At 38.8% G+C, this 13,012-nt stretch overlaps 1 protein-coding gene across 1 annotated transcript in view; it reads right to left on the bottom strand.

The window, feature by feature from the left end:
- The window catches only part of pcxa (pyruvate carboxylase a), a 166,510-nt gene that overhangs the window by 100,132 nt on the left and 53,366 nt on the right, over positions 1-13,012 (bottom strand). Inside the window, exon 9 of the mRNA XM_067423622.1 lies at positions 12,387-12,549. Coding sequence (XP_067279723.1) covers positions 12,387-12,549 — 163 coding nt within the window. The remainder of the gene's footprint in view (positions 1-12,386; positions 12,550-13,012) is intronic.

The following is a 13,012-nucleotide window of genomic DNA, read 5'->3' as shown; positions in this document are numbered from 1 at the left end:
AAAGATGAGATGAAACATTTTTGTTAGCGTGAAGAGGGATGCAGGTTAAAATCCAGACCCAACATATAGTATTTCAATAAATAAAAGGAAAAATGCAATTAAGCTTGGCCGTCAACATGCAACTTTGTTGTATGGAAAAGAGCATATCTGAAACATTGTTTCACAGAAATAAAACTTCTTATGAACTGGGCGAAACATAAGGGTTGGCTGAAGACAAAATTATAGTTTAAAGTAAATCATCCACAGAAGGCACAACTTAGACATGTGAAGGCACAATTTCTGCCACGACATTTCAAACAAACTCCTTTATCTATAATAACTGTTCACAACTTAATTCTCAAAAGATGCAAGAATTTCGGGAGTTGCATTTAAAATCCTCTCAGAAAATTTTAAGAAGGTGTTTTTTCAGGGCAATAAAGGCTTTTTGTGGCTTTGGATTTCTGAAAGACCATTCTGTTTACATAAATATAATTTTGTGATGTGTTGTCCTCTTTGGCTCCCTACAGATAATACCATGATAATATTAAATCACCTCTAAATTATGTTTTTAAGCCAATATTTTTTATTTATACTTGTATTTTGGGTCATCGATGGCACCGACTTATTGTCAGTTTTAGATAACAGACAGTCAGCTTTAAATTCAGATAAAATAATATGTTTTTACACTTTAAATAGATAAAAATATTCTATCTTTGAACAACTAGGGATTCTTTAATAATTGTGAGACATACAGACCCTGAGGCAGCAAAAGCTGCTCCACCTCATTACATCGTCTCAGTTCTTCAGTTGGGATGAGATTTGGGTGTTGGTATTGAGCATTTTAGGCCATTGAGCACTGAGCCAGAAGTGTTGCTGAACAATCAGCCGGTCTTTAGCTGCATGCCTAAGGCTTCAGAACTCCTGTTGGATCCATTTCCAGTCTCATGATCTTTAAGTGTTCCTCTAAGGTCCTATAAATCAATGTTCATCAGCACTGCATTGAACTGAATAATATTGTCAAGAGCCTGTAGCCAAAATGAAGCATTTATTTTGCATGGCAGGGCTGGGCAAGTTGAACCAATACACAATAGTTCACCTAAAAATGAAAATTCTGTCAATCATTTCCTCATATACCCTCATATAATCCCACACCTTATCCCACGACTTTCATTCTTCTATGGAACAAAAAATAAAAAGTAGATATTTTGAAAAAGTTTTTTTTACTTGGCCAATGGGGTCAAATTACATTCTTCAAAATATTTTTTTTTGTCTCCCACAGAAGAAAGTAAGCCATCCAGGTTTGGAACGACATATGGGTGAATAAATGATGATAGTCTGATGATAATCTCAATGAAGGTTAGTTACCCATTAATAGTTTATCAACACTGTGTTCAACAATGGGTGAATTTGACTAGTCTTTAGGGGTGTGTCATATCATACCATGAACGATAACACCGGTAATCATTTTTACATGATTACAAAAAAAGTGTCATATTGTGAAATCAATGATATTGCGATGCGATGACATATGGTGCATTTTTTCATTCCCTAGCGTGCACAACAACACCTGTCTGAGAGTTAGAGCTGCATGTCAGCCTCCGATGACGATTTAGTGCCTAAAAAGGGAGAAGTCAGACCTCTTGACAACTGATTTATCAACTTGCAGCCCAATTTACATTTACATTTAATCATTTAGCAGACGCTTTTATCCAAAGCGACTTACAAAAAAGGTGAGAGCAATAGAAGCAACGAAACAAACAAGGCCAACAACCTTTAAGAGCTGTAAGAAGTCTCAATTAATTAGCACAGTACACAAAATTATTATTATTATTATTTTATTTATTTATTTTTTATAGCCATCTACAATAGCCACCTACAACAAAAACTCACATATGCAAAATACCGAACACTGGATTTTGATAGCCATGATAACAACCCATTAGGACTAAGGCTGTTGCCCCAGCTGTTGTCGTTAATGCAGATTCAGTGGCACAATGGGTTGGTTTTGTATGGCATTCTAGCTAAACGCGCAGCAATAGCCATCTACAACAAAAACTCACGTACGCAAAATACAGAACACTGGATTTTGATAGCCATGATAGCGTAATATTTGACTGTGAGAGTAAAATTGGCGGTTATTTTCGTCAGTTGCGGCTCATTATATCCATCATTCTGTCCGCTTTGAATCAGATACAGAGAAGGTAATTAGGGATGCACCGAATGTTCGGCAACCGAAATTATTCGGCCGAAAATAGCCAAAAAAAAGCACATTCGGTATAAGTAAAAAGGCCGAATAATTTTTGCCGAACAATGACGTTTTTAATGACGCGATCAAATAGTAACCCACGTAGAGTGAGGGGCGCGCGCTTTATGCAGCAAACATGTCAGCTGTGTGGAAGCACTGTTTAGTGCTGCATCTCATGTCATCGATGAGAAGAGGAACCGACTTTCATGTGAGAAAGCAGAGAAGCTACTTTTCATAAAGAAGAACCTGCCACTTTCCCTGAAGAAGTAGGCTAAGTAGGCTTATGTCTAGGACAGTTATTTATTTGTTGTGGGTTCATCCACATTTTTTGCACTATTCAATGCACATTTGTTGTTGTAGACATACAGAGTTACATTCTTTCAGCAGTCAGTTATAGGCCTAACATAGGCTATTCAAGAAGGGGGGCTTCAAAGACGGCCAATTAAAAATATATTTTTTATTTTACTAATTATTTATTTTAAGTTATGTTGTGCTTATTTTGTATAATATCTGCTGGAATGTTAAAAATATGTTCAGTGTTAAATAAATATTTTGAAATTGTATTTTTGTTATTTGATTTATTTCTCTGAAAAGCAACACAAAATAGTAAAAAGCAAATTTTTACTATTTAATTATTGTAATGGTAAAAAAATTGCCAAATAAATGGAAAAAATGTGAAACACTGCGTTCGGTATTCGGCCTTTGGCCTTTGGCCAAGAATTTCATTTCGGTGCATCCCTAAAGGTAATGCGTACAATTACATTATTTGAATTCTCAAAAGAAAGCGAGAGCGAGAGAGAGAGAGTGACTGCATCTGTACAATGTCTCTCTTAACAATCAAGATGTGGATTTATAACTAAAAAAAGAGATGTAACCCCATCGTTGCTGAGAAATATAATGCAGTGATACAGTAGCTTAGCCATTTTATTGCTAAAAGTAGTAGGTGGCATTGATAAGTTTCCATGCTCCTGAATGTACAGCACATTATCCGCTTTTTGTATGCAAGTGACGTGTACGTGTGTCTGTGTGTGCGCGCGCTTGCTTTAAAGAAAACAGTGCGTTAATATAGAACTGACTTGGTACTACCTGTGCATTATATAATTTTATTACACACCTTCCAGCCAATCGGAATCGAATATTCAGACAGACCATGATATGCATAAATTACTTTAGTTATAATAACTTTTTTTATATCGTCATAAATATAATTATTGCAAATATTCTAGAAATATGATGATTCTGAGGCTATATCGCCTATCCCTTCTAGTCATCCATATTGGACTTCTTCAAGAACAACAGCCTGTGGCAACAATGTGTTTAGCATATTTTTCGAATATCATATACTGACAAAAAGCACGTCTTCAGATGTGTCTACACTCCACTCCATGAGCTGTCGTTCTTGGGGGACTCTCCAATAATGTTTGTAAATGGCCTGTGACGCCTGCTGTTTCCAGAATACCAATGCAAACGCAGTAACACCCAGTCCCCAGGCATATCCATGCTCACGTGTCTGGAAATGACAGCTTGGCAATGTGACTCTTGAAGGAGCAGAATTGTTTCAAATTGAGTGGGAACGGAGGGAGTTTGCTTCTCTGAATAAGACAGCAGCAGACTCCTACAAAGCTGTGGCGAGGGAAAGCTAGCGTTGGTATGGTTTCGGATTTATACCTTGGGTGAAGGGCAGCAAGCAAATGCACCGTCATCAGTTACAATCTACAAAAGAGGAGCATGTCACGTAAACGAGAGGAGACAAGTCTTGCGCCAGCCATCTGGAGTAGAAAACAATATTTTCTCATTCCCTCTCTAATAAAGGAAGACGCGAGATGGCTCTTTCTCAGGGAGCTCTGTGTGTATTATTGGCAGGCAGGATGAAAGATGAAAGGCTTGTGGACATGGAGATCTGCTCCAGAGATGCCCACGGAGCCAGTGAGGCGATGTCACACAAATCAACATATGCTTTACACCTACCTAGGAGGCATGAATCTTTCCCAGAAATTTTTCAGCATGGCATTTCATCCTCCATTTGTTTTCTTTAATTGGAAGCTCTGAGAATAATGGCCAGAGGGCAGCTGGTGGACTTTTGCAAGCAAGAAATATTTTAACTTGGCAAGAGGGCTATCATATTAACCTATGGTCAATGTGAAGACATTTAGAGAGAAAATAAAAAGCAAAAAATTTGTTTACATGAAGAGTGTATATGTATTAAAGCATTTGAGGCACAAATCCATTTTTTGTTGTTTAACCTTTTGCGAGATCTTGTGATGCAAGATGAACATTTAATCATCAAGATGAACTCTTAACCAACAAAAAAATGCCTATATAAAAAAAGTAGCTACTTTTAAACATTACATGTCTGGATCCTCCTCACACTGTATCAAAGATTCTGGCGCGATTTCACTTCTTGGCGTGGGACAGATCAAAATCTGCCAGGTCTTGTACGCAGGCCTATTTTATCAATCAAAAACATAATATTTAGCTGTTTGCAATCCTGTCACCATATTATTATTAACCCTAATACTCAGGTAACACTCACAATTGTGACACCAGAGAAGTTAACATAATTTTGGCCTTATGGAGCACTTAATCCTGATTACCAAGAACTGGTTTCACCGACAGGGCTTAGATTAGGCCTTAGTTCAATTAGGGCACTTAAATGTCTTTTAAGAACATGCCTTAAAATGTGCCTCTTGAGACAAATCATTGGAACTGATATATTTTTTAAATATGTCTGTGCACTTTACTTTCAGTTAAGACAGCTCATGCATGCATTTCAGTCTGGACTAGGCAACAACCCAGCAGCAAGACCGGAATCTTCTCCTTTATGCAAAGAGGAATACTGGACAGGAAGACCTCTTTATGCAAAGAGGAATCGGAGGAGCACTGTCAGAGCCCTACAAAATGACCTCCAGCAGGCTATTGATGTGCATGTTTCTGACCGAACACAGAAACAGATTTCACGAGGGTGGCAGGAGGGCCCAACATCCTCTTGTAGTGGAACCTGTGTTAACAGCTCAGCACCATGAAGCTCGATTGGCATTTGCCCAAGAACATCAGAATTCTTCATCAGTTCACCATTGGTGCCACATTCTCTTCAAGGATGAGAGCAGGTTCACACTGAGCACGTGACATGTGAAAGAGTCTGGAGATGCCGTGGATAATGTTATGCTGTGTGCAACATCATCCACCAGTTTGGTAGTGGGTCAGCAACGGTCTGAGGAGGAATATCTTTGGAAGGTCACACAGATCTCCAGGTGCTAGCGAATGGTTCCCTCACTGCTGTTAGGTACTGGAATGACATCCTCCATTGTCAGAGCTTATCCTGGCACAGTGGGCCCTGGGTTCCTCCTGGTGCATGATACTGACCTGCCTCATCTGGCTAGTGTGTGTAGGCGGTTTTTAGATGATGAAGGAATTGATCTCATTGACTAGCCCTGATGTTTCCCAGACCTAAATCCAATTAAGAACCTCTAGGACATTATGTAATCACAACATCCGAAGCCGCCAAGTTGCACCACAGACTGTCCAGGAACTCAATGATGCCCTGATCCAGTTCTGGGAGGAGATCCCCAGGGACACCATCCACCATCTCATCAGGAGCATACCCAGACATTGTTGTGAGTGCATACAGGCACGTGGGGGCCATATACTACTGACTTGCATTATGAGTTGCTGGGATGAACTTGAATCCCAATGTGTGACTTAAGTGTTCCCTTAATTTTTCTGAGCAGTTTATTTCTGCACACAATTTCCATTTATCAAACGAGAAATCAAATGAAGGAGTGGCGCTGTTCTTCGACTCATGAATTATGGACTCCCATTTCAACCACAGCAGTATTTACCATCAGCACATTCAACAACATAATTATGTTTATTATGATGATAATGCAAATCACTCGATTCTCCTCATCAGCATTATGTTCTCTCAGTGCGCCAGCAAGAGCCGAAGCGTTAATGAACCAACTCTTGCTCACAAACACATGCAACATGAGGATTGAATGAGTACCACCACCATCAAAAAGGCTTGTAATCTTTTCATAGCTATGCTTCAATAAAGTCTGCATTCAAAGCACAGACCCTATAACAGTTTACATCTGAAACTATACGTATAAATCATCCGAGCCTCATATCTGAAGAATTACAGCGAATATGAGATTTTAATTGCTTGTATGCAGAGCATCTTTCCTCTGATACACCATGCTATGCCAAATGCTTCTACTTTCTCCTTTCCTTCGCTCTCATTTGATTACAGAGAGCACCCTTCAGACAACAGCCATATTTTTTTTTTTATCCCACAGAAACAAAAGCGCAGAAGAGCCCTCAGTGCCTGTTCCCTGCACGCTCTCATCCTGGCACTTCACTTTACCCATTATGCACTCATTTTCCCTTGCAAAACAAGAGCTCGGCTGACCTGCGCACCGCCCGCCCTCTTGTGCCTCAGAAGCACGACATCAGGCATGTCAGGAAGTGAGGAGAAACTTCTAAGCAGACAGAGGAATCAAGAGAGCGACACTTTTCTCTTTACCTGCAGCCTTATTTTCACATCAGTCACCACTGCACACAAACACAGGAGAGCTTGTGTTGACATACTGAAATAGGAGAAGATCTAACGTGTGGCTGATTATTCCTTCATAGCAGCACCTTACTCCATGTCTGATTCTTTTCTTTTGTCACTATCCCAGGCCACAAGAAACATTTACCAACAATTTGTACTTTTACCACATACGCCAATTAGCCCTGGGTGGAACAGCATAAATGAAAATAAATGTAAAAATGTATACACATTATTATTCTTAATGAATCTTGTTATTTAGAAGAAGAATGTCGTTTTTATTGATTTTATTTTTATTTAAAAGAAGGTCATTTTTATTATTTTGTCAGTCTGAATTATTTTAGTCCCAGTCCGTGCGCAGCTGCCGGGCCAGGCGGGCCTGAAACGTCAGATAAAGCGCACATGCTCGCGACTGGAGGAATACATATGCCTACAAATCAAACGCTTTGGTAAAGTCACACAAATTAAACATTGACGTTCATGTTGCACAAAAATAAACACTGAATGTTGTTGTTGTGGTTTTTGTTTGTGCGTTTTGTGGTGTTAGGAATTGTTTTTCTGCACATTTTCCACTAACTCAAACGTGCGTACACCACCTCCTGAGCTGGCGTAGGATTTGAGCGTGCCGTACGCCAACGTCCATATTGATAAATCTCAAAGTCACCGTTGGTTTGGGTGTACGCAAGGTGTACGCTGGAAATTTGGTGTACGCACTTTTGATAAATGAGGGCCAATGTGCCTAGATCCAGGCTTAAAAAAACGAGGTGACCGTGCTTTTGCGACTGCAGGCCCAAAACTTTGCAACAGTCTGCGACTCTATATCAGACTAGCTCCTTCAGTTTCCTTCTTTAAATCTTCTTTAAAGACTTTTTTGTTTTCTCTTGCTTTTGATGCTCATTGACTCTGATACGATTACTGCTTATTTTTTATTTTTGTTTGATTTTTTCAGTTGTTTCTTTGTCCTGTACTGCTCTGCATTTTATTCTATGCTATGTACAGCACTTTGGTCAGCCTTGGTTGTTTTTAAATGTGCTTTATAAATAAATATTGTATTGTATTGTATTGTATTGTATTGTATTGTATTGTATTGTATTGTATTGTATTGTATTGTATTGTATTGTATTGTATTGTATTGTATTGTATTGTATTGTATTGTATTGTATTGTATTGTATTGTATTGTATGAAATTGTCCAAAATGCTGAAGCATTATGAGTTCCTTTTACTGGAACAATGGGGCCAAGCCCAACCCCTGAAAAACAACCACACACCATAATCCTCCCTCCACCAAACTTTATACTTGGCACAATGCAGTCAGGCAAGTACTGTTCTCCTAGAAACCAACAAACCCATACTTGTCCATCAGATTGTCAGACAGAGAAGCATGATTCGTGGCGACGTGCTTTACACCACTGCATATACACTTTTTTTAACGTTTTTACGTGGCCTACCACTTAGTGGCTAAGTTGCTGTTTTCCCCAATTGCCTCCACATTTGTTATAATAACAATTAATAATAGTTTAACATGGAATATTTAGTAGTGAGGAAATTTCATAAATGGGAATGCACAAGTGGAAACCTATCATGGCATTATGCTTGAATTCACTGAGCTCCTGAGAGCGACCCATTCTTTCATAAATGTTTGTAGAAGCGTCTGCATGACTAGGTGCTTGATTGTATACACCTGTGGCCATAGAAGTGATTGGAACACCTGAATTCAATTATTTGGAGGGGTGTATTTTGTATTTTTGTCAATATAGTGTGTATAAATATAAAGTTGATGAAAAACAGAGATAAATATTTTTACAATGTATACTTCTATTTTAATATATTTCAATGTCATTTATTCTTGTTCTCATTTTAATGTGCTGACTTGCTGAAGAAATAATTTGTCAATTTTGCTCAAATATATTGTCCTTGCTGAAAACATTAAATGTTTTCTATAATCTTACTAACCTCAAACTTTTAAGGAGTAATGTATCTCACTATATTCAAGCAATTTTACAATATTCAATATAAAAATACCAAAATATATGTATTTGCTATTGTCAAGTAGTTAAAAAAACAGTAAGAACTCCAACAGAGTAAAACCCTAGATAAAATAATCAAGGCATGTTTTCAATAAATGAAAAGAAAATCTGAAATCCTTATATGCATTTATATTCATTTATAATTAACAGCAATGTTTACCTATTTATTATTAAAAAATCCTTGACATTTTCATGTAAAACTGCGAAATGTATGGACTAATGACATGCCCTTTAGAAAACTCTTTAAAAGCAATTTAAAATATTGCAATATACAAAATTTTGCATATTTTTAGAATGCTAGCAAAACCAACTGTATTGGTGTAATTTAAAAATCAAAGCCGCTTTTTATCTTGTATAGTAAGTGTTCATTTTAGACCCTGGTTTATCCTCTTTCCCAACCATCCATCTAGACTCCCAGCCTATTTACTGGTCAATGCATACTCCTAATGCACCACTACATCTAAGCTAATGTTAAAGATCTTGTCTCCTGGATCCGGGTAGCTCACTCAATTTCTCAACATCTCTTTTCCCCCCTCCTATTCTCTCTCTTACATTCCGTTAAGGGAATTCTTGCTCTCTTTCTCTTTTTAGCTCTAGTATATAGACAGACAATAACTTTTAAACTTCGCCCACATTCTTGGTATCTCCCGCACCTCTCCCTTCATCTCTCCATCTGTATGGATCCTCATCCCTCCTAAATGGAAACATTCTTCCAACATCACAGGATGTCCACGTCAGTCTTTGAAGCTGAGAGCCAAACACTTTTCTAAAGGTAATGGAAGAACATGCTTATCAGAGTGATCCAGCTCTCTTTTGATACAGCCCAGACCCTGTGGCTGGATAGAAGAACAAAGATTTCACCCAGGCACGGTGCATCCAAGGATGCATGTACGGGGATGTCTAACCAATGAGCTAGTGGGCTATAACTGGATGATTATAGCATGAGGTTTGTCAGCCAGCAAAAATCTTGATCAGAGACCCTCAGAAACCCTGCAGCTCAAAACCAGGTAACTGCTCAGACTCGCATCCACGAATCGACAGCACAAGATGTTCCTGTGAGATGTTTGGACAGGTGCAAGGCTAGCAGCTCAACAGTGACTGGGCACAGAAAGCTGATATCAATATTTGTCTAATTATTCATCCACAAGCAAACCATTTTCATACAGCCTCAAAGGGAAAAGTTCCCATCAGCAAACTCTCAGACAATTTCATACATCCGTGATATCACCACACATGTACACACTTCAGCAAAACCCAGCTGCAGAGTGGTAATGTATGTGTGTATTGGTGTTTGTGGTGGTCAGTGTTCATTTTACACCGAAGCTTTCAGCAATGTCTAATATTTGAAAATGAAACCCTAGGGGTGTGTACTTTACCAATCAGCAAAAGTGCTCATCAAGAGCACATAGCAACCCCAAAATTGGCCGCTTGAGAGAATCCTTACTGAATCATAAAATGTGCCCACATCAAATACATAAAATTTGTGTTCTGCCACAATGACACAGTCTCCACACCCACGGTACGCATCATGATACTGAACGCGCACCGCCCCCTCCTGCCCTAGTCCAAACTTTGCCCATTGTTGAGGTTGACCTCACTTTACCTTTTCTCACAAAACAAATTTTTCTTTCTTTTTCTTCTGTAACGGTACACGTATTCGTCCCACGAATTTGCAGTATGTCTACACTATGAATACAGCATCGTAGCCTGTCCACTATTAACCACCAATAATCACAATGAGCTAAGCGTTTTGTTACATTCGATAAGAAACAGTGTCATCTTTCAAATTCTGTCTATTTTGTCCATTAAATTCTGTCCGTTCTTTAATATGGAGTGTATAGATGTCTCAGTTCAAGCAGCAATGTGGAGTGTGAGTGAACCCTTCCACGCGGTCATCCCTTCCTCTTTAATTTGTTTAATGTATGTTTAAATAATTCTGTCATGAAAATGACAGCCACTGTGTAAATTTATATATTTTAAAGGGATAGTTCACCCAAAAATGAAAATTTGATGTTTATCTGCTTACCCCCAGGTCATCCAAGATGAACGCGTGTTTTGTTTCTTCCGTAGAACACAAATGAAGATTTTTAACTCTGTTGCTCGTATTATGCATGTCAATGGGGTCTAATTCTAATTCTTAAATTTATATTGTTATGAGTGTTGATTATTACATCTAAATAAATAAATAGCATCTTTTTTTTATTCTTAGGAAAATTTTAATTATAATTGAATTCATTTAAAGGCACAATTTGTTCACTAACCACAGTTTAATAAAAAAAAGGAATTCTTCTCCCGCTGTACAAAACCATACAGAACCGTGACCAAACCGTCAGTTTTGTGTACAGTTACACCCCTAATGTGTGACCCTGGACCACAAAACCAGCCAAAAGGGTAATTTTATTTATTTATTGAGATTTATACATCATCTGAAAGCTGAATAAATAAACTCCATTGGTTTGTTAGCATATAATAATATCTGGCAGAAATATAACTATTTGAGGGTGAAAAAATCTAAATATTGAGACAATCAGATTTAAAGGGTTACTTCAGCGATTAGCATACATGGCTTTGTATCAGTAGAAACCCTTGAGTATATTCAAATGATTGTGCTTCCCCCGAGACAAGAGTAGGCAAAAGACTACAGCCAGCAGAGGGAGCCATTTCCGCAAGTTTTGAACCCACGCATGGGGGATGGAGGATCACACTCACAGCTCAGCTGGCAGCTACAGGCACTCATTTAAACGGCTCTATGGTGAGCAATGCAAGTCTTTTAACTTCTCAAATTAATTTTTATGAAAGTTAAGCTTGCAAAGGCATGAACTGAAACGCGCCAGACTGAACTTGCGTTGTGTGTATGCCGCAAGTGTAGTCGCGATTACCTCAGCTCTCATCACAAGAGCTCATCAGCTCATTTATATCACTCCTGCAGTTAGTGCTCAGTGCTGTGACACTCGCGCGGTGACTCACTCATTATATTGAACAGACACGTTCAGTTTTTAATTGTAGTGTCTTCTCCAACTCAGTCACAGTAATCAAGTTGGTGGCTTTGGGAATGGCCTCACAGGGCAGCGAAGACTTCTGGGAATTGTAGTCTTTCATCCCCATGAGACAAACATACATTTTCTGTCTTTTCTTAGTCTAGAAAGCACTAAATTCAAAAATAATTTCACATTTCTACTACATTGATGAGCCAGTTTAAATATAGGTTCATCTTCCCAGCGCTGAAGTACCCCTTTAAATTAAGTCATTAGCAATGCATTTTACTACTACTAATAATTTTTTTAATATATTTACAGTAGGAAATGTACTAAATACCTTCATGGAACATGATCTTTACTTAATATCCTAATGGTTGTTGGCATAAAAGAATTATGCAATAATTTTGACCCATACAATGTATTGTTTGGCTATTGCCTAAATATATACGTGCGACTTATGACCAGTTTTGTGGTCCAGGGTCACATAATGCCAGATATGCTTTATATTAAGTTTTAAATAAATAAATCCCTAATTTGATCTATCTGAAAACATTGCTGAGGGGAGATGTGCAAATGCCCAGCTGTTGAACTAAGGATGTTAACCTACCTCCAGTCTTCCTGTGTCAGGCTGGAAGCCACGTGCTGGGTCCTCTGTGGTCACACGGCACTGGATGGCATAACCATTGATCCGTATCTTGTCCTGTTTCAGGCCCAGCTCGTGCAGACTGCGACCTTCACACACTCTCAACTGAGCGTGTACCAGATCCACACTGGATGAGAGGGAGGGAGACAGAGAAACAGAGACAGCGGTTATATTGGATTTGCTAAACGACAAAAACACACCCTGCCACAGGAACCAAGCCACAAAGATCACATCCAACACCAATACTTTATCACTCCAGAAAAGTGCACGCTATCATGCCCGACCAGTTCAGCGATCTGGAATCACAACAGATTAAGTCAAACCATTCTTATTTGCTTGGCATTCCAGCAGGTGCAACACTGAGGCAATATTCACACCGGTGAGGCGAGAACACGCAAGATGCCTGCTTGCTCCAATAACTTCTACTAGACAGGCTTGACAACTAGCAATCCGCTTCACAACACTGCACTCACTTGACAAGGAGTGGGATGAGTGGATTGTAGAAGGAAACAAGGGAGTCACTCAACAACATGCAAACAGGAAATGCCTTCTAGATTCAAGGCTAACAGCTAGCGCCTGATCCACTCCGG

Source organism: Pseudorasbora parva, chromosome 18 (genome assembly GCF_024679245.1).
Source record: "Pseudorasbora parva isolate DD20220531a chromosome 18, ASM2467924v1, whole genome shotgun sequence".
Taxonomy (NCBI): Eukaryota; Metazoa; Chordata; class Actinopteri; order Cypriniformes; family Gobionidae; genus Pseudorasbora; species Pseudorasbora parva.
The sequence above is the reverse complement of the archived record's forward strand: the minus strand, read 5'-3'. Positions and strand labels throughout refer to the sequence as shown.